The sequence below is a fragment of the Schistocerca cancellata genome, chromosome 5 (assembly GCF_023864275.1).
Source record: "Schistocerca cancellata isolate TAMUIC-IGC-003103 chromosome 5, iqSchCanc2.1, whole genome shotgun sequence".
Lineage (NCBI taxonomy): Eukaryota > Metazoa > Arthropoda > Insecta > Orthoptera > Acrididae > Schistocerca > Schistocerca cancellata.
Genome location: NC_064630.1, coordinates 150,799,597 through 150,823,001, shown reverse-complemented (window position 1 = coordinate 150,823,001; position 23,405 = coordinate 150,799,597). Strand labels below are relative to the sequence as shown.

At 37.7% G+C, this 23,405-nt stretch overlaps 1 protein-coding gene across 6 annotated transcripts in view; it reads right to left on the bottom strand.

The window, feature by feature from the left end:
• Positions 1-6,704: 6,704 nt before the first annotated feature.
• Positions 6,705-23,405, bottom strand: part of LOC126189004 (cellular tumor antigen p53-like) — a 174,897-nt gene continuing 158,196 nt past the window's right edge. For all 6 annotated transcript variants that reach the window (XM_049930810.1, XM_049930812.1, XM_049930813.1 and 3 more), the window contains 3 exons: positions 11,926-12,136; positions 7,258-7,395; positions 6,705-6,916 (listed from right to left, as the gene is read on the bottom strand). In XM_049930810.1, coding sequence (XP_049786767.1) covers positions 6,881-6,916; positions 7,258-7,395; positions 11,926-12,136 — 385 coding nt within the window. In that variant the 3' untranslated portion in view covers positions 6,705-6,880. The remainder of the gene's footprint in view (positions 6,917-7,257; positions 7,396-11,925; positions 12,137-23,405) is intronic.

The window sequence follows — 23,405 nt, the reverse complement described above, 5'->3', positions numbered from 1 at the left end:
CCCGAATTTCCTGGTTAAAATTACACTTTCTCCCGGGTGAAAATACACTTTTTCCATGTTAAGTGACAGTATACTTTTCCTCAGAACTGTAAAACTTATCAATCCTTTGAATGGTTATGGTTTTATACACCAGTGTAGAACTTCCTGGACCTTTAGAAAACCAAAGTCACCATATATTAAAAAAGAAAAAAATTGGAAAGATCTTTGATGTGAAGCAACATGTACGCTACATATTTTCATATTACGGAAGTGTAAATTTAAATTCCACCAAACGCCGCATGTTACTTTCCGAAGCATTGAAACCAGGATTGCAATGCGCTTTTGAAAGCCAGTCATAGCTCGTCATGTGATCTCGCCAGCCAGTGACAGCGGATCTTCTAACGTAGGATACGTGATGTAGTCAGCCGATAGCAGTATCACTGTTAAGTAGCGCTTACACACAAATAGGAAAAGTTAATGGTTTAAATTATCATACACAGCGTTACTATAAGAAAAGCAAAGCTGTCACATATAATGTTGATATTTTTTTTTGCGCGTGTTACACTTTAAGGTAAGTGTCAGTAAAATTTTTAATAAAGACATAAATGTCCGATCTTCTGAGCTCAAAATTTTTCTAAATGTATGTCCTCAAAGACTTGATTTTTAAATGAGAGTCAAACGCTCTGTGATTTAAGAAATTCATCGTACATTCTCACACATAATTCATCTTGCACAAAAGGAAATTTACTTTGAAAGTAACGCTTTTCAAACAACCATTCACAATATTTCCCAGTGACCTGTCAGAAATAAGTTTGTTTCAGTAGTTGCCAGAGAGCGGCAGAAACCAGGCGTCACCACGTTTGTGCAGCTACGATGATGCAGGAAGCCCGTATGTTCGTAGGTGTAAAACATTAAAAGATCTTACACTATGCCATAAAAGAAACAAGACATCAAAGGATACTCCAAGAACATCGGGATTTCGTGAACCATACTAAAATGCATAATTCGGCTTAAAGTGCACATTCGTATGTCCAGATTCGGATGTAAATTTTCTTGAGTACCGATATTATATTGTCTCATCTTTGGTTCTTTATTATGGCATAATGCCATACGTGCTAGAAGATGAAAACATGCACTTTTGAAACGCAGCGAACAGTTGAAACTAGCCCATAGTATGGAATTAAACACTTCGTTTCAAATAAATTGACTGCCCCAGTGGAAAAGATTAATAAAAGCCAAATTTCTTTAGCAAACTGACAAAAATAACTTCATTGTTCTGCAAGGTGATTAATGCTTGACTGTCAGAAAGGTGGAGATAAAACCTGAAACTAATAACATATTTTAGCCTTCCATAATTATGCGAACGTATTTTAATTCATTTGATAGCTCCCGGCCATAGATATCTGGTTTGTTTTCATTTAATGTGAGAGTAATAAATGAAGAGGAAACAGCAAAATCACTAAACGTAAACACGGGTCACGTGGAGACTCCCAACAACAACTCGGACTGCTCTGTGGATCAGCCCCGGATCTCCGATATTTCCGAACTGGGGCGTATTAGAGAGTGGTGCACTACCACAGATCTGTAGCCAGAAGTGGGAGAAGGTACTACTCATATGTGACTCAACTGCACATGCACAAGAGCCCGCCCGCAACTGCTCAAACGAATCTAAAGTAAACAGTTGTGACGTCATGCTCATTGGAGGCAATTTGTTGTTAGGAAGCACTGCATAGTCTTCCCAAAGCCTTTGACACACTTTGCAGTTGGCAAACGCTTGTATGAGCGCTGTGTTTTATTGTTGTATATGGCGTATTTCCTTTGCTACTTAAGTTTTATTTTCGTTTTTTTTTCTCTCTCGTTCATGTTTTGCTGCTGCAGTATTATTCTGCAGAAACAGGATACAGTAATATCCTTTGTTAGAGTATTGGTCCTTTCCCGTCAAAATCACAAAAATGTAACTGAAAACTAAAACAATGAAAAATTCCCGGGTTTAGCCTGGTTCTCTCCCGGATGAAAAAATTCCCGGGTTATTCCCAGATCTCCCGGTTGTCCCTGGTCGTATACACCCTGTTATTGAGCATTCAGTTCCAAAAGGGGCTACCATGGAGGAGGTGTTGAAAATGGTAGCACCCAAAGTAGATAAGATGCGAGTTGATAATGCAAAGATGAATAAGAGACTGGAAGCACTTTGTGCTAAGAAAATGGAAATAGCTTTTCACAATATGTCAGAGTTTGCAGAAATGATGAGGAGAAGACTCAGTGGATGGTGGATTAAAAGCAAGACTTGGGATATAAGGAATATGAAGACTTTGGAGAGGATGGAAAGAAAGGAAGCAGAAATAAGGGACAGAGAGGAAGCTGAGAGGCAAGAGAGAAGGAGAAAATTGAAAGGGAGAGGAACACACCTGTGTGTAATTTACATGTTCATGCAGTATGTCTTGCTGATGTTAATTTAGTTAAGCCTGTCACTCATGTGAAGAATAGGATGAAACTTGACAAATAGTGGAATGATCTTTAAGTGGGAGAAATAAGACATTTAACAGGAGGCTATTATCATTGTGCAAATCCCTGAGACTTTATGCAATACACTGAGTACTAACTCTGTGGATGTCAAAAGGAGCAACAGGAAAGTAACAGCTCTGATATCACACGGAATATGAATTAGCTGTACTACACAAGCACAACCTCAAAAAACAAGCTGCTGACATTTGCTGCTTAAGCTTTCTGCCGAAATTGACATATGATGATACATGGAGAACTTATGTAGAACAAAACTCCAGGAAGGGGAAAACAGTTGTCAGTGGATTGTTGCTGCAAGGTTCGTATACTTTAAGGGACAAGCCAGTTGAGTAACAAATAAAAGTACTATGGTTTACTTTGTATGATATAGTTCCACAAGGCACCACACAGCTGCTTTGGGTGAATAGGAGTACCAAAATACCTAACATCGTGAGAGGAACACAGTCAGAGATTAATATTGCAGCGAGACTGATAAGTGCCAATGGCATTGCCACAGTGGTAACACCGGTTCCCGTCAGATCACCGAAGTTAAGCACTGTCGAGCTGGGCTAACACTCAGATGGGCGACCGTGAGGTCTGCCGAGTGCTGTCGGCAAGTGGAGTGCACTCGGCCCTTGTGAGGCAAAATGAGGAACTACTGAATTGAGAAGTAGTGGCTCAGGTCTCGTAAACTGACATACAGCTGGGAGAATGGTGTGCTGACGACACGTCCCTCCATATCAGCATCCAGTGATTCCTGCGGCCTGGGGATGACGTGGCGGCCGGCCGGTACCATTGGACCTTCATGGCCTATATCTTAGTTTTACAGAGAGATAAGTGGGACTACCAGTCAACATATTGTGATTGTTAGTATGATATGTGAGCATTGTGTGAAGATAGATTTGGGGAAATGTTTTCTAGGAAAGTGAACAGGGAACTGTTGTCGCTGGGACAGTGGTTTCCTATGCTGCTGATGGCACTCTCACTGTGTGGCACACGTAATTGTGTCATGTGCTGCTCGCTGGTTGCAACTGTCAGTATTCTGGTGCATATACATCAGGATATGCTGGCTGGATGCCAGCTGACACCGCTCCAGCCTCTTTACGTTGTGTGGGGGGCACAGTTTCGATACCAAAGCACTCGAGTGTGAAGTCACGAGTTGTTGTAATAAAGTGACTGCCACCAGTGTGCATCCTCTCGATGATCCTCTGCTGCGGCCCGATCCTGCACAAAAGTGGCCCACCACTGCTGGGCCAACTTTATAAGTATTGTATGAGGACAAAATTAGACAAGCATTAACTAACCTCTGTGCTCACTAATGGATGAAATTTTCTGAGAAGTACATCACGCAATTGAGGCGTTTTTTTAAAGTAGGAGACGAAGTACTGATATGTAATCATCTCAAGTTATCAGTGCTGAACAAAAAAGCGGAGAAGTCTGAACACAGTTGCGTACCTATTGTACATCCTGAACTTAGGAAAAGTGAAATGATTGTACTGTTATCAAATCTTAAGAAGTTTTCGAGACATCTTATGCCAATGGAACTGCTCTGCAATTTTTAAGAAATACATAACATACTATCATGGAAACTGTACAAAGCAGCAGAATTGTCACATAGAAATTAGAATGTTCAGATATGTTTAATGACTAGTTATTAAAGCAATACCATAAGAGTGTATATAAACTTAAAATTTTCAAATGATTTGTTTTTCTCTTCTTCTCATTCTTTATTTTATATAATCAACCATAGCTGCAACCCATCCGACTCTGTGTGTGTGAACACAGGCAACTGATTGGCGGACACTACCTGCCTGTACTGACAGAGTGTGGCCTGGCAAGTAGTGGTCAGAATAAGCAGGTAGCGGCTCGATGGATGAACTGATGCACCTGAAACATGGACCCAACAGCAAGTCCATCGCCCACATACAGGTGAGTGGGACAGGATTGACTTGCATGGTGAGTCGGGCAGCCTGTGTAAGGCGACCTTAAAGTCGAGCAGACAATGGTCATACATACAGTAAACAGGCACTGGGTTGTGAAGAGAAAGAAAGAAAAAGAGAGAGAGAGAGAGAGAGAGAGAGAGAGAGAGTGAGAGAGAGAGAGAGAGAGAGAGAGAGAGAGAGTGCTATTTAGTACTCACCAATGTGGAAATAAGTTAAGAATTTGTGCAGCAGGTGACAAACGAGGTTTAATGAAGTATGGACAGTGAGCAAGTATTTATTATTTGCACATGACACTGAAGCACCCAGTGCAGGGAGGACTGTGCCTAAAACTACCCCCCTCCCAAAGAAAAATCCAGAATAAAATATGCAATGTCAATTTACATGTACTTGTCTATACAAACAATGAACTGTAAATATGTTATGTAATAGAAAGTTGTGTGTTTATGCCCTTACTAGGTAGGTGTAAGCTATATCAGTAGGACAGAGCATAGAAATACAAGATTTGATAACCACATGAATCACCAAACCCTTTTTGGTACAGGAAAGTACTGTAAGTTTATTGGTAAAATATTCATACACTTGTGGATTACGTTTTGCAATCTGATTGACTTTGTTGCTAACAACAACTGCATGATAGAAGATTTCATGTCTTCTATTCACACCAACTAACATCACAATCACTGCCAATGCCATAAGCTGTGCCCAGTCCACCACCATAGCATGATAATGTGCTTGTGAATTTCTGGTTGATGTCCTCCTGGTGTTGGATTTACCATACAATCCTTTTCCAGCTCGCCGCAGCAGAATTGAGGAGGAACAATTTCTGGGGCTGGAAATCAAGTCATCCACCATACCACTCCCTTCAGCTAAAACCAGTGTAATGCCCCAAGGCAGAGAACCTTTTCAATTACACAGATTCTAAGCAAAGATATGAGTCGACCAGCCCTCATCTGTGATGTTAATAATTTTCAATGGTGTTAAAAAATTTCTTGTTTAACATTTTTTTGGAACCAAATGAGGATTCTTACAGATTAATATATCATTGTCTGGCATTCTGGTTGTTGCTGTAGACAGATATTCTAGCTGTAGACATATTATTATTATTATTGTGCAGAAGGACTTAACATTGTTAAAATGAAAAGGATGATTGTATATTATTTATTAATTACAAATACAGCTGATCTTGGTCTAAATGAAATGTTGTGATCTTATAGTTTTAGCACCAGCAAAGAGCACCAGATGTTTTCTGCCAAGAGGAAAGTGGTGGCTACAACAAGACAAGAGGGAAACTTCAATTAATTTCCATCAAAATCCAGAGCCACCAATGAGGAACATGAGACATGGTAGTCTTGTAAGAGTTGCTCTGCTGTTTGATATTCTCCAAATAGAGGCGATACCTTTCTTGTATTATGCCGGTTTATGTTGTCACCTTCATTTCCCGAGAAAATTCTTTTCTATCCCTGGTCTCAGTGGTTGTGCGATTCCTAATGGATAAAAAATGTACACATGGTCTATAGTACACTGCAATGTGATGTTTATTAAATCACTCAATTAGCTAGCTTCGACTGTCATTGTCAAGCACATTTGTAACATCTGTATTTCAAGCCATTTTCAAATCACTCCCAATTACAAGTAAAAAGTAGCCATGTTCTGTCATTTTACGAAAGGATCCACATTACAGTGACACCTTTTAAGACCGTATTCTGAACTTTGCTCTATGTACAACAACATGGTAACTCCATGTTCGAAAGAAAAGACTCTATGCACTCATATAATTGATATGTCTAACTGGGCAATGGATCCACCTTCTGCAGTGTGGATGCCCAAATATGTCTGATTTCCTGTAGGAACCTCAGAGTAGCAAACATGGTGTCAATGAACAGGGACTGCGGACAGGTGGTACTCGATGGGAGTGTGAATCGGCCTTGAGGCATGCTGAGATAGTCCATGCAATTGCGATGACACTGGGTCCTGGATGGTGCAGTGGTTGATGTACCTGGTTAGTAAGCAGGAGATTCTGGGTTCAAATCAAGGTCCAGTGCACATTTTCACTCGTTGCTGCTGATTCTGCATAATGTCCTGCTGCAGTTGATGGCAATGATCCCCTTCAGTTCACATATAATGTTTCACAGCTGCAGATTCTACGTGGTGTCTGTTCTTTCATTCATATGCCATCTATCAGTTCTGATGTTACTCAAAACTTCAGTTATCATCCCTGTTCTTTCTAAAATCTGTCAGCACAGCTTGCAAGTACAAAATACAGGAAGCGTGAGAAGTACGAAGTTCAAAAGAAAGAAGGCCATCTGTTCTTTTATTTATAATCAAAATATGAAAATATTTATTTTATTACAAAATTATGAAAATATTCCAGAAATCTGTCATGGATACAACCAAGAAACACTAAAATGTCAACAGTGTGCTGAACATACACAATATTTTGAACACGAATAGAACACAAGTTAATGAAATCTTCGCAATAATTCTTCTTCGGGGGTCTGTAAACACACACATACATAAAAAGTAATTAGTCCACTGAAAACAAAAATTAATAGTACACGCCATAAAAAATATTCAGAAATTTGTACCAGAAAGAACATCATCAAATTAGTCTAATTAAATGGAAAATGGTATGAACTAAATATATAATGAAATTCAAGTGAAAGGACATATCTTGTGGTGTGAACATTCAGAATATGTGGCTGTGTAAGACCTTGCACTTATGGTTTAAACCATTAACATTACCACTAATTTTAAAAGTTAAGTTTCAATTGAAGGCACTTTTCCTAATCATGGCTTACACAAGCATTTGTATAACTAGATACAACATACTGCCTACCTCTATTATACTGTTGTATATAGCAAGAAGTGATTTGTCTTGGTCACTTAGCTGCCTCTGCTGCTTGCCCACATCTCTATATATTAAATCAGAAGCAAACTTGGCCAACTCTTTTATGTGGCATACTTTAACAGGTATCTGTAAGAAGATAATACAAGCTGTTAGAGAGAGAGAGAGAGAGAGAGAGAGAGAGAGAGAGAGAGAGAGAGAGAGAGAGAGAGAGAGACAGAAGTCCAATAAACAAGAGTCCAGAAATGCATACTTTCTGCAATAAACACGTGTTTACAGGAATGCAATAAACACGTGTTTACAGGAAGTGTTCAACATGGCGCCAATTCATTGATAATGCACCCCTCTGCCTTCTGGCATAAGGAATGACTTACCCTTTGAAGTATACCCGGTTCTAGTTGCACCTGCTGTCCACATTGAAGATGCACCCCGTTAGTGTCTGCACACTGTTGATTGGCATGGCTCAGACCAATTCCTTCAAGTGTCCCCATAATCAAAAGTCTTGGGGATTAAGGTCTGGGGAACAAGCAGGCCAAGGCGTGGCCCCCCTCCCTCCCCCGACCAATCAAGTGGTCCTGAAATGACTGCGTCCGATGTTTGCGCACACTGTGGTGAAAGTGTGCTTGTGCACCATCACACATGAACCACATTTTCATTTGTAGTTGCAATGGCACAGCCTCCACCAAGGTAGGCAATACATTAATGAGAAAGTTCAGATAATGCGTCCCAGTTAACCTTTGTGGTAGCATGTACGACCCTATTAATTTATCCCCAAGTACACCTGCCCACATGCTGTTTGAGAACCGGTGTCGATGACCCTTTCCTGAATTGCTTGGGGATTTACATCTGTCCATACATGCTGGTTATGAAAATTCACACTATCTTCTCTTGTGAACTCTGCCTCATCAGTAAATAAGATCTTGGATGTGAACAATGGATCTGCAGCACACTTCTACAACAGCCACTTACAGAACTGCCATCTACAATGATGATCCTGAGGACTCAGGGCCTGAATGTCCTGTGAATGATATGAGCACAGCAATCATTCGTGAAGTACCCCCAACATAAGAGAGTGAGACATGTGTTTTGCTGCTGCCAACTGTCGACACATGTTTATCTCAGAAAGTATGCATTTCTGGACCCATGTTAACTGGACTTATTTTTCTTCACTCAAAGTATTCGACACTTTTTTTTGAACATCCTGTATATTAAGAACAAACAATAAAATTTCACACAGGAAGAAAAGCAAAATAAGTATTCAAAAGAAATCAGTTCAAAACTGTAACTAAATAAGTTCTTCATTTAAATGCCTCGATATCTGTTCCTCAGAATCAGTGTTGTCCCTCCACAGTCCCCAGCAGCATCCATTACCTGATATGGACAGGACATACACAATTTTTGAAGAGAAAATCACAAGCAACTGTGAAAATTAAATCTGGAAAAAGTATGCAATATGGCTCTCATTCAGTTCACTAAAATAATACATCATCACAAGAGGCAACACTCCTACAGAAAATTTTTATCATCCTTAACCAAAATCGAATAGGCCATTGTCAATCATTCATTACAGAAAGATTACAAAGTAACCTTTATTTTTTAATTTCATAATCAGAAAAATAAAATTAAAGGGTTGGCAATGAACTCGTATAGTACTGCCTTTTAGCAACAATGCGCAAAATGTTTGTGTGTACATTAAATGCGCATGGAAAATGGGTAGAAACCCTAGCTTGAGAAGCGGTTAGATATTCCATCCCCTCTTACCAGTCTCCAACATCTTTAATAAATACAGCTAACACATTTGAGACTGATGTAGATGATCTTTCATTCTAGTATATGGTAACTTTCCCGTATTTGGTTAAGTTAACAAGTATAACATATAGTGTTATGCTGCCCTTACAACTGAGATCCGATGACCAGATCTTCTAAAGACTGTATCCTTTGATATCCCAGTCAATGTTTATTACGATACTTCTGAAAAATTTTGTCACCTTTTGACCCATGCTTTAGCAGGGCACTTATGGTAAACTGGAAATGATAATATTTTATTATGAGCCATACATTATAACAACACTCATACTAGTTAATAACACAATTTTTTCTAATGTTAGTACATTATAATCGAGGAATCCAAGTTGAAAATTGTTCAAAACTTCTCTCAAATATATTTAAGTTGCTGTTGTACAGTTTTATAGCTCTGCTCAAGGAACAGTTTCCAATTGTTGTGCACATCTGCAAAGGGAAAGTGATATTTGAGCAATCATTCCGCTAGCCCAAATCATTAAGGTTGGCAATAAATTGTAAATGTGACGATTCAAACTGGTCACAGACAGTTTCAATCAGAAAGAGCCTTATGTATTTCCTTAAAATATCTCAAACTGGAAGTAAGTGGTACAAATCAATGAAAATAAAACATGGTCGTTTCTGATTACATTACTGAATTATCTGTAGTGTGCAGACCAATGGCTGACTGGGTGTGTCAGACTACAAATCAAATTAAAGAGTTTGAGATTCGACCCTCAATCGATTACAAGAGGAAAACTGAAAGCAAAACCTAAAGTTACCACAAAACCTGCATAAATTCTGGTTTTACATGTTTTACAGTAAGCAGAAACAGTTCAATAAGATGTGAACATCGATGATATAGTTGCTAAGATGAAAGGGCACTGGATATATGCAGTGGTCAAAGATGGTCTGAAAAGCTTATAAGGATGCTGCAAGATAGGTTGTGCTGCAAAATAACTATAAAGAAAAAAATTCAATATGTTGTGCAATTTCCGAGTCAATGACCATTGAAGTTAAACAATCGGGCCACTGTGCGTGCAAATTCAATTGCCCTGCCAAAGACGGTTTCACCAAACCTATTCTTTGTTTGCTTTCTTAAGACCGAAAAAGAAAGAAACACAAAAATCGGGCAAGGGACAGTTCTAAGGATTGAATCCAAGCCAAGGGCTGAGCAGTCTCATGCATTATCCTCTACGCTATGATAACAGCTGACACTTATTTTATCTGGTGGGTCGATGGAATTTGTGTATGCAATGACCTGATAGGCTAACTTCAATGCTAATTTACTTAGACACGGTGCAATGTATCAAATTTTTTCCTTAACATTTCTTTCTCAACATAACCTACTCTGCAACACTCTTACAAGCTCTTCAGACTGTTTATGAACACCCTGTATATTTTGGTTGTAAGGGAGTTTTGTGTTGTCATCCAGCGTTTAGATTTAAAGGTGGAGACCACTCTGGAGAGATCAAAACTGAGTTGGATGCAGTTCTCGTGGGCTCTGGACTAACACTGCAGCCCATTAGCTTTTGGATTAATGAGTTTAAATGTGGGTGTGGAAACACTGAATATGTGTAGTGATACTGCAACCCAATTGAATTTATCACAACAGACATCATCAAAAAATCCTTTATTTTGTAGTGCATGACCAATAAATGAAATGTGTAATAAATAAGGTCTGAGTCAGAAACATGTGAGGTTGAATTATAAAGTGTGAAATAGCACATTAAGGGAACTATTTTGTTGGAACAGGAATGTTGAATTATCCATGGCTTTCTTGGAGTGCATGGAATTTAACACTGGTAAGTACTATCAAAGCAATGAGTGTGATATAGTTGAGACATGTTTTCTATTGTTTGAAGATGAATAAATCCAATTAAAGGAAGTCATCTTTTACTACAGAGGAACCTCAATATCTTTCAAGATTAATTTTGCTGTAAATACTTACATTTACATCAAGCACAGTTAGCCTATAGTTTAATTTATCTGGGTGATCATGGCTGTGGTACATCTCTCACCCTATAGTCTGATAACCAACCATTAGGATCAAGGCCAGATCTAGGAGGAATAATGATACAAAGCTTAAAAAAATGCACAAGATATGCGAGATGGCAAGGTTTTTCAACATATTTCTTCACAGTCTTAAAAAAAGTAAGTTTGAAATATGATATGAAGTAACTAATTTTTAAAAATAACTACAGCATACAGCACAATGAAGTCTAGCTGGGTGTACACAATATTGTAACCAGACTCCAAAGTTTAACATTCCTAGTGGAACTTGCTGCAAATTCTGACAGATCTTTTTTATTACACTCCAATTACTCCTAGCAACTTATCCTGAACATTTCACACTACAGATAATCCGACAAGAGAAGGACCCATTTTATGAGAATAGGTGAATGGATGGGAAGGCAATACCTGCAGTCAAGAGATCACTTAACTCTGAACAAATTTCATGCTAGCTGTATGAGAGGTTACCTACATCTGTTGAAAAAAATCTACTCAGTTACTACAAACTGTGGACAAAAAGCTTTTAAATATGTCTGTGACTCTTACATGCTCAATATTTTCAGGTGTATGCTTTGCACTGAATGCTAACAAAGTTACAGAAATCATGGCATGCCTGCTCTAAAAATTGCCACTTAAATACAACACTGAAAGTGTACACACTATGCTGAGAGGAACACTGATCCACTGTTACCAAATGCTAATGTTTGTGGAATATGGTTGACTGAATGGTATCACCTACCTGCCAATGACACACAGTATTTTCTGCACTTTCCAATGTTGCTCTTTATTTCACCTCATCCCTTATAAATGAACATATTTTCCATGCCACTTATTTTAATCAGAAAATAAAGCAACTAAAGTACTTGCCTTAACAATTGCAGCCTCTCCTGGCTCGGGTTTCACAACTTTTTTGGGAGGTTCATTTGATTCTGTGGTTTTAAAAGGCCTCTTTGTTGCATGCACTTTCTCTTCTTTTATTTTCTTCCCTTCCTTCACTTTCTTCTCTTCTTTCTCCTTATCACGTTTTGGACAGCTACAAACCCGCACATTCATAAACTGCCGCCCAAGAACATCTCCCCTATAGAGAGAAGATTTTGTATATATTGGCAGATCAACACTTAATATCTGGTTGCTCTTATCAAAAACTAAAATGACCCTTTGGAACAAAAAGACTATGCATCAGAAAATGGTATCCTATCCAAAGATGTGCAACATTTTCCTGACTTGGCTGTCATCATTTCTTTCAACAAAAAATTATTGCCTTTCATTTTTAGGCACTTGTCCACAACCTTCTAATCTACCTTGTTACGAAAACAAGCCAGAATTTCCCATATAGCAACATAGTGTATTTTTACAAGTGCTTAACAGATTGCCTCCAGCATGCCCTAATACCTGCCTTCTCTTGAATTTTAATATTAGTGAGAGGATGATTAAAACAGTTTTTAGAGTTTAACTGGAGTTCACTAATCAAATCAGAATGGGGTACAAAATCTCTCTTTAGGTTGCACCTTGAAAGGCAGAAATTGGAAGACATCAGCTTGCCCAATGTGCCCCTTTAGTTAAAGGTTACATAGTATACAATATATACATTTTCTCTCTTTAGTTCATTGCATCACAAACTGGAAAAGTAAAAAAAAATTTTTTTTGACAAGTTTGTAAGAACGTCTTATTCGGGCCATAGGAATCTTTCTGGAAATTATCATATAAGGAAATTATTGAATTTCCAAGTTATTAGAGTAATCTCCACAAAGTAGGTTTTCTTTCCATGCTTTCTGACAACAAGTACGCCAGTATTTAATCATTAATCACTGAAATTTTAGTAATGAAATAAGGGACAAGGAATAAGAAAAAACAATTAGTCTACTTTGTTCCAGTGTTTCATCAACAGAAACTTGTAAAGAACTAAACAAGTATTAGAATATTAAATTTTTCTCAAAACTTATGCATGCCAGCAAAAATGTACCCATTAAAGTAATGGTTATAGGAGAGGGGAGAGAGGACGAGTTTTACTATGTCAAGATACATAGTGCCTGAATTTATAATCAGTTTATAATTCATAATGAAGTGCTCTCATTTTCTGATAACTGCCACAACCAAATTTAAATGCTCAGTGAAAAAACAGTCCCCACGGTACAACCATTATTCTGTGAATATGAAGAAAGTTAAATAATGAAAGTGTTTCAGAGTTGGTGAGGGAAAAAAAAAAAAAAAAAAAAACAAACTAGCTACACCAAGCAGATAACTTCAAATAATGGCAAATGATGTTTCCATACTTAACTTGCCAAACTGACTTACTAAAGTTTGCAAATGCTTACTCAGTGTTTTATAACATTCCTTACATAACAATTACTTGTATGATGAAAAGCATAAACTACTCGGTGAACTTGAATCTCTACTGACATAATTTAACAAATGAATAACGTAAGTATCCTGTGCTATAAAGTGTCAACAAAACTATGAAATTGAAGCCTGCCAAGAAAATGTTAAAGCTGCACTTAAAATGCTAAACTCAGTGCCTCATCTGCTTCACAGCCTTTAACATTACATACAGCACACATTTATTCAATAAATTCATCTGTGACACAAACCTTTAAGACATAATCAAGGAGATAACTCAGCAGTTAACAAAGCCATCTGTTTAAACCTGTCTTGGTGCATTATGATACTTATCGTATACCATTAAAATTAATAAAATTTATATATAATCTAAATTATTGTTATTTACTGTTATTCTTCCTTTTTAAATATTTTGTCAATTTAAAATAATTCTGGTACTGTTAAGATGACACCACCTTCACCCAAGGTGTGAACATGACTACTGTACTTGTCACAACCTCTTCTGAATGGTGTAAATGATTAACAATCATATTAACGATGAACTATTACTAAAATATTGCTCTACTGGTGAGGTACCATATGCAACTAAACAAGGACTGGAACACATTTGATTTGTTTGTTGCATCATGAACAGTAGTCACTTGAAGTTGAGAGGCAGCTCACGGTCACAACACAGAGCAGACACACAAGACTCACAGACTCCCTTGGCAAGCCTAATTATCTCATAATGAACCACCTCTAATATTTCTGAAAAGTAATGGTCTTGGACAATTGTGCTTCTATCATAAAAAAGAGGAATGTACAAAGACTGTGGCTTTTAAGAGCCTTGTCCTCATTTGCCTGCAGTGCGATTTTCATTAGTAGCAATATATCCAGAAACAACAAAAGCTCAAAAATGCAAACAGTTTCATTCACTTTAAGTTTTGATGTGTGAAATTTATGGTGCATTACATCCTTATGTCCCCCTTCCAATTGACTAGAACGTAGTCATAGAATTTTTTTATTGGCAGTATGAAAAGGCGAGGTAATTTGGGAAATAAATAATAGGAAATTTGGCAAAAGTTTTTACTAATTTGCAAACATAACAACAAATATCATTAAAAACAGCAACAAATCTGACAAAAAATAAAACAGACTTTGGGGAAAAGTAATATCAGATGTGGTGAAAGAAAGCACCAAATCTGGCCACAAAATAAAACAATTTCTTCCACTCCCTAGTCATTACACATTTTGTAAGAACCTATAATTGCAAACATAACTATCATTTAATTAAACTCTCTTTCTTTGTATGGGATTGTGCTAGACAGCTGCTGAGGCTTCTCTACATCTACATGTACATAGATACTCCACACGCCACCATAAGGTGTGTGACAGAGGGTACCCTGAATGACTACTTGTCATTTCTCCTCATGTTCCGCTCGCAAATAGAGAGGGAGAAACAACTGTCTGTACGCCTTCGTATGAGCTCTAATTTATTGTATCTTATCTTCATGGTCCTTAAGTATGTTGGCAGGAGCAGAACTGTTCAGCAGTCGGCTTCAAATGCCAGTTCTCTAAATTTTCTCAATGGTGGTTCCCGAACAAAATGCTGCCTTCCCTCCAGGGATTCCCATTTGAGTTCACGAAGCACCTCCGTAACAATTAAGTATCAATAACAAATCTATCAGCCCTCCTCTGAATTGCTTGGATGTCTTCCTTCAATCTGACCTGGTACGGACCCCAAACACTCAAGCAGTACTGAAGGTTGCACCAGCGTCCTGTATGTGGTCTCCTTTACAGGTGAACCACTCTTCCTTAAAATTCTCCCAATAAACTGAAGTTGACCATTTGCCTTCCTTACTGCAGTTTTCACATGCTTGTTCCAAATTGTATCTCTTTGCAGTGTTATGCCCAGATATTTAAATGACTTGATTGTGTCAAGCTGGACACTAGTAATGTTGTGTCCGATAATTACAGGTTTGTTCTTCCTATTCATTTGCATTAACTTTCATTTTTCCACATTTAGGGCTAGCTGCCATTCATCACACCAACTGGGAATTTTGTCTAAGTTTTCTTGTATCTTCCTACACCCATTCAACTTTGACACGTTGCTGTACAACACGGCATCATCAGCAAACAACCGCAGACTGCAGAAAAGAGAACATTAGCGAACTTATCACACTTCCCTGGGGCACTCATGATGATACCCTTGTCTCTGATGAACACTAGCTGTTGAGGACAACATACTGGGTCCTATTATTTAGGAAGTCTTTGAGCCACTCACATATCTGTGATCTTGTTCCATGTGCTCGTACCTTCGTTAACAGCCTGCATTCAGGCACCAAGTCAAGTGCTTTCCGGAAATCTAGAAATACGGACTCTGCCTGTTGCCCTTCATCCATAGTTCCATAATCATGTGAGAAAATGAAAAGCTGAGTTTCACATGAGCATGTTGATTTATGGACATAAGCTGCTTAGCTTCAAGAAAATTTATTACATTAGAACTGAGAATGTATTCAAGGATTTTGCAGCAAACAGAAGTTAGGGATATTGGTCTGTAATTTTTCATGTCCATTTTTTTACATTTCGTATACACTGGAGTCATCTATGCTTTTGTCCAGCCACTTGGGACTTTGCGCTGGGCGAGAGATTCACAATAAATGCAAGCTAGGTAAGGGGCCAATGCCGTAGAGTACTCTTGTAAAACTGAACTGGTACTCCATCTGGACCTGGTGATTTACTTGTTTTCAAATCTTTAAGTTACTTCTCTAAGCCATGTATGCTTATTTCTATATCGTCCATAGGGAGTCCGTCCAGTAATCAAATAATGGTATGTTTGTACGGTTCTCCTGTGTGAACGATTTCTTGAGCATGAAATTAAAAACTTCAGCTTTTGTTTTGCTATGTTCAACTGCCGCACCAGACTGGTCAACAAGGGACTGAATGGAAGCCTTAGGCCCTCTTAGTGATTTTACATCCAACCAGAATTTGCTTGGGTTCTCTGCAAGATCTTTTGCTACGGTGGGACGGTGGTAGTAGTTGTATGCTTCGTGCATAGATCTTTTCACAGATGCTCGACTCTCTACTAACCTTTGTTTGTCATCGTTTGTGAGTCCCCTTTTGAACCTAGAGCGCAACAACCTTTGCTTCCCAAGCATCTTACAAATTTCATTATTAAACCAAGGTGGGTCTTTTCCATCCTTTATCCACTTTACTACGCACGTCGCTCTCCAGACCACCATTTACAGTATTCTTAAACTTTGCCCATAATTCTCCTACATCCACCTTACTGGTACTAAGTGTTGCCAGTTGACTGTCTAAGTAAGATGTTAATAACTGCTTATCTGCTCTATCTAGCAGAAACACTCTCACAGCCTTCTTGTATGATTTACTAACTTTTGTAATTGTAGTTGCTACAATGACCTCATGATTGCTAATCCCTGTTTCTATGCTGACACTGTCAGTAAGTTCCAGCCTATTTGTAGCTTCAAGGTCTAAGATATTTCCACTGTGTGTGGGCTGCCAAGCTAGCTGCTCAAGACAATGTTCAAAGTATTTTGCATGACTGTCTGTCTGTTATTCCCCGCAGTGAATTCATACACATCCCAGTCTATACTCGGCAGTTAAAAGTCACCTCAAACTAGTATTTCATGATCTGAATATTTACACATTACTAACTGTAGACTTTCTTTGAAATACCACAGCAGAATCGGATGGCAGGTAAAAACGTCCAACAATTAACTTATTTTCACCTACACTTGTTATACGTGACCAGATGAATTCACTGTCTCCCATGAATTACATATTCTAAAAACCTACCAAGACAATCCACCCAGCATTGTGAGCCTTGGTTTAAACCATACAAACTCTTCAGCAGTCAACATACACATCCCGTACCACCTTCATAGTATTCTGGTTGATACACTTGAATTTACTCCTTCAAAATACCATTCGAAATGCAGTCCTTAATCAAACTGCCTTACACACCAATCATGTTGAATTGCAACACACACTCAACAGGGCTCCTGTTATCTCAGATCTTGCTGCAGGGCCAAATGTGTCAATGTAATCTTATTTTTTGGTATATATCAAACCTTTTCATTATTTACATTTAATACTGTAGCAAAAACACATCAATTTTTAATTATCTTATTTGTTTTAGTTTTGTAAGCTAATTTCCATGTTTTATTTTTTTACCACAGGATTAATTTCTTCTTCTATTACTTTCTTCCATTCTTCAAACTTTTCTGACCGCACTGCTTCTTTGTAATTCCTTGGCATCTCACAAAAAAATCATCGTTCTTGGTCAGTGGGGTGAATCTTCACTGAAACATGACACTTTCTTCAAATATCACCTCTCACTTAAATTATAGCTTTCTTTGTCTTTATGTCTTACTTCCAAGTTGCTCTCAACTTGCCCTCAAATTCATACAAATGATTGCTAACCTTTCTGTTACTCTTCACTATATCTTAGTTCATTCAATCTCATTAAACGTCCTTTTCAAAATCAGCATTTTCACATTCAGTTTCTGCAATATCTTCCTTTTCGACTACATCTGATGTATCCTCAACCCTTTTAGTCCCACTTAAGGGACTAAAAGGGTTGAGTTTCTGTATTTGTTCAATTGTACATCTCTGAATACACAGACATGCCTTCTACAGAACAATAAAAATGATTCCCACAACTATTATAACCAACCACATATCCTTTTGAAGATTTAGAACAAACTGCTTCTGTCTTTATGTGGGTATCCATGCACAGCGTTCTGTTCCAGATGTCACCCATTTAACAAAAGAAACTTCCTTTTTCAAAAATATCCCAATTCAAGTTTTACCTTTCATATTCATGGGACCAATACCATTCAGAGTGTATGATGCAGCCAGAATTTCCTCATTCCACAATGCTTTTGGTAAGTTTCCAGCAGAGCAGGGCAGAACCAAGAACATGCCATCTCATGTATGATTCTATTTTCCCCCTCAGCAGCTCCATTCTCTGGAAATGTTTATGGCACAATAATTGAATGTTCAGTCCAACCAATATCTATGTACATCTTTATTATGGAACTCTTTGCTACTTGCTTTATGTTTTTTCGCTGTAATTTTAGCTTTAGTTTTTATCATTTTAACAAATAATATAACTTTTTTTTTTAATTTCATCTTTCTGTTACAGAATATATGGAAAAAAATCAGCCTTAAAAACAGCAAATTATCAATGACCCTGCAAATCATTTTCTTCCATTGGTCCACAATCATCTGCATAAACTAATTCTCCAGCTGTAGTGGGTTTCTGCACTCTTTCATTAAACACTAGCTGATGATGTTTACCATCCACGCACCCCTCACAAAAGCTGCTATTAATGATCTTCCATATCATGATCCTTCAAAAACTGGTCCCTATAGTGTTTATTTTGATTTTTTTTGGGTGGGGGAGGGGGGGGCAGTGTAGGGGTGGGGGTTGACAAGCTTCACAGTCAAATGATAAAAGTTCATTTTCACCACTGGATGCGGCAACAGCTATGGCAATATCATTTTTGAAAAATACCCACGGCTTCCCACAGTTTTCAATTATGTGGCCTATTACTTTTTGAGCAGCTTTCTTAACAGAAAGTGAAAATAAGTTATTAGATCCACTTGAACAAAACATAAAATTTCAACATATAGGGCCATCCATTTTTGTCCACTGAATATCTGTACACCAATTCGATCTGCACCAAATGCTTCAATATTTTATACACAATTTTTAGCATTATGTTTCTCGGAGTTTCAAATGGCTCACACACAATGTACCAATCATGCTGATTTGTTATATGATGCATCGCACCATTGTCCATGTAACATCTGACACAGTCCTGTTTGTTTACAACTGCAGAAAAATTGTTGCATCTCACCATTAAAACTTTCTTCTCAATTTTTGAAGTACCTGTGTAGCTACAATTTCGTGAACTTCCCATTGGTGTTATACAGGCTGATAACATAGCACAGTTCTTTCTTTTCTCTATGCTAGGACATTTATTTGATTGATTGCTCTTTTTCTTAAATCTAAAACAAACCAAACTTATGTTTCATTATTTTGATATGTGACACACTTCAACATATGAAAATCATTTTCTATCTCCATTTTATCATTTCTGTAGCAATTCTATCATCGTCATGATTGTTATTCTCAACTCATAATTGAATAATCAATTCTGTAACCTTTCCCATGTTTCCTCTCAGAAGATAAATTGTTCCATGTAAGGTAAATATAATCAAACTCACTGGGCAAATTTTGCAAAAATCACCCATGAAGGTCACCACCAAGAAAGTTGAACTTTTATTCCACAATTCTTGGCTAGATGGCCCTGCGTACCATTGGACACTTCCCACATGATAATATGAAACTTGTTTCTATGTGAAGCAATCTTTCTGGCTGAGCAAATGTCATAAATCTTATGCAGCTGACTCCAAGTCACTTTGGCAGTCTTGCATTCCCCAATGTGAAGTAAAGGCTCCGTGTCAAGTGACAGAATTAGATGTTTTCTTGCCTTTCCATTTGTCTTGATTCATTCAGAGATTTTGAGCCCTTCATCTGGTTTTATCAATTTACTATAAATAACATCAAAAAGTTTGGCACACACTAAAATAATTCTCATTACAGTTCTTCAGGTTTCCCAATTTTCTTTGCCAGTCAGCTTTTCAATATGCTGTGTTCCATCTGCTATCCTCTTATTTTTTGTACTTCTAAAAAGTCCAGTTACCATCAAAATCAGTTACAACTGTTGTACAATAAAATTTTTATTTTAAAAACTCATAGGTAGAACAATATTGGTGAGATGACGTGAAAATATAAACATCAAATATAGAACTGTATAAATTCTTAATAATAAATAGTGAAACTAATGGACAACTGCGGCAAATTGGATTTTTTGACAGTCCATAAACTAAAACCTAAAATAACATCTGCTAACTCATGATAATAATAAATTTGTTGACCTACTGTATACATCTCAATGTAAAAAGAAATCAATACTGAAAGCCAAAAGTTTACACAATAAAACAACTTTAACAATATTAAAAATGGAATGGATTTTCCATGAAAGATAGATGGATATCGAACAGAAATAACAACAAAGGAGACAGAAAAAATGATCAAATATAATACAACAACAGAATTTAATATGCTATTAAAAAACAAAATCATAAAAGAAAAGAAATGATGCCATACATGAAACTAACCCAATATCCCCCTACACACGCATGCGCACACACACACACACACACACACACACACACACACACACAAAATCCACTTTCACCAAAACCCATTAACACTTTGAGGACTGAGCGCGAGTGTGGACGCTCAACCGGCTGGTACTGAGCAATTTCACAGTTTTTCCGAATTTTCTACAGCAGATTCTATACCACAGAGAATAGATTGCTCTTTTGCATTTAAAAACTATGTCCATTCCCTTAAGAGTACTGCAAAGAAATAAACATTTACGTTAGTGACAAGGGTTGTTATTAATTTGAGCGTATGCTGTTTTCACAGTGAAAGAAATTTTTGTTAGTTTTTAGGACCTCTAAGGGACATAGGATTGAAGTCGTTAGTTTTAAATTAACAACTGTTGAAATATGAACTTTTATTTTATTAATAATCACACAGTTACATTGGCTTTTGTATGAAATATTTCGAAACATTTTGGAAAACAAAGCCCTACGTCACAGGTTTCACAATAATATCGCGCGTCTTTCCTTGAAACTTTACCATTTCTGGCCTTGCTTGTTTCTGCGCATACTTTGCACCTTCTCTGAGGCCAATTAGACAATTTTGTGGGTGGATTTAATTTGGGAAAATGTCTTCCGCTTAGCCTGTTGATGGGTGAACTATTCTGAGAAGTGCACGAGTCTAAGAGGCCACCTTTGTGAACCAAGTTCTCTGCTAACTCTGTAATGTATTCAACCAGATGTTTCCTTGTATTTCGTGACGTTTTGTACAAAAGTATGAATTTACAGTCATGAGAATGAAAATGTGAAAGAAAACTTTTTCCACCACTTTATTTGTTTTCGTTCAAAAGGATAGTACGCCATTAGCTGGTCACTATGATCCACACCAGCTTTTTTACTACTTTAGTCCAAAACACAGTCTGGCTTCATTTTTTCTACCATTCCAAATTTAGTTTTTACACTGACATTTGTTGCCGTCATTTTATGCTTTGTTGTCAAAAGAAAAATGTCTCTGTTGTCCTTCCATTTTACAAACAGTAAGTGATCTCGTCTGCGAAATGAAAATTCATTTTTTTTTCAATTTCTGGCCAACAAGATCCCTTGGTAGTCCTTTTCTGTTTTTCTGCACAGTACCAACTGCTTTAGTTCTTTTCTCCCACAAATAATCCAGTAAATCAGGGCTGGTGTAAAATCGGTCCACGTATAATGTGTGACCTTTACTATGAAACGAATGACACAATCTGTCTACAAAGTGTAAAATGCTGTTATCGGCATTAGACTGTTTCCCAGAATAAATTTCACAGTTCAAGACATATCCACTTTCACTTCCACATAGCATAAAAAATTTTACGCCATATGTATTAGGCTTATTTTGCATATACACTCTAAAACTCAGTCTACCACGAAAAGGGCAAATTCCTTCATCCATAGTAATATTTTTGCCTGGCTTTTAAGCCTTTCCACTTTGGGTCACACATCTGTCGAATATATGTCTTACCTTATGAATATGATCGTGACCTACCTGGTTTTTAGGAATACATGTTGCGTTATCTACGAGATGTAGAATTGACAAAAATCTATCTCTTGGCAGACACTTTGCCGTAAATGAGGACTACAACACGGGATTTGTTGACCAGAAGTCAGACAGTTTTGGTTTCTTGACTAGGCACATATGCAAAATAATACAAAAAAATTATATAGTTTACTGAGTTTCACTGTTGTCCACTTACGCTACACTGACTGAGGCTTCAGTTTTCCTGTAGCACTTAGTGTGTCTATTGTCATTCTAGCATAGCGGTTTGTCTCTCGTTTGATCAGTCTCACCAGTTCTTCATCGAAAAAGTACGTGAAACAATCAAACACTGAAGAATGTTGGTCAATCCCATCTTGAATTCCACAGGATTCAGAAAAAACAGGAAGCTGGGGAGTGATTGTATCGTCATCTATCCACTGGCCAGAAGAATATGGCAAATTGCAATGACCAGTTGTGTTTGTTGTGACAACGATGTCAACAGCCTCATCTTCAGGTCTTCCTGACGGTTCACAGTCCGAGGGATCGTTTTCATCTATAAGAAAATTCGTAAAAATTATCTTTTTTCTGACCAGGAATCAAACCACAGAATTATGGAAAATTCGTACAAAAAATAGCTTACCATCACTAATGTCAAAACCTGCAATTTCTTCATCTAATTCTGAACCACTATTGTTCAATAAAAACTATTTCTTCATCTCGCACAGCCATGATGAAAATAAAGCACAAAGCTATCAGCCGACAACAATCTAAAGTTTCGAACTGCCGCGCGCCTGTTGTAAGTTGAGCGTGAGCGCGGCAAAGCAAATGACTCAAAATATACTCCTGTACCACCTCCAACAGAGACATATGCCGCCATCTACAATTTTTTCTTGGTACTAGGATAACCAGAGAGTACTTTTAAAACTACAGAATATGAAAGTCATGCGCTGGGAGTAGTTAACATCGCTGATAATTGGCCGACGTAGGAGCTACGTCGATCGTCTTTTTGGGGTACTGTCGGACCGACGTAAGAGCTACGTCGCTCGTCTCGAACGTGTTAAACTTACTTCCCAGGGCCTCTACATTTTCCATATTACCCTCTTAACTCTTGGAAAATACAGTAACTATAAGCAACACATTACCACCAGCAGTACTCATCAACATGAGCCTGCAAGACAGAATAGCACCTTTCACCCCTCCCTACATCGGATTTGACAGACCTATCAAGGCCCCAATAGTACTGATACAGGCCCCAATCTCAGGGGCTTTAAATTCTAGGTTAGGTTCACAACAAGAAGATTGTAGCCCTTATTGT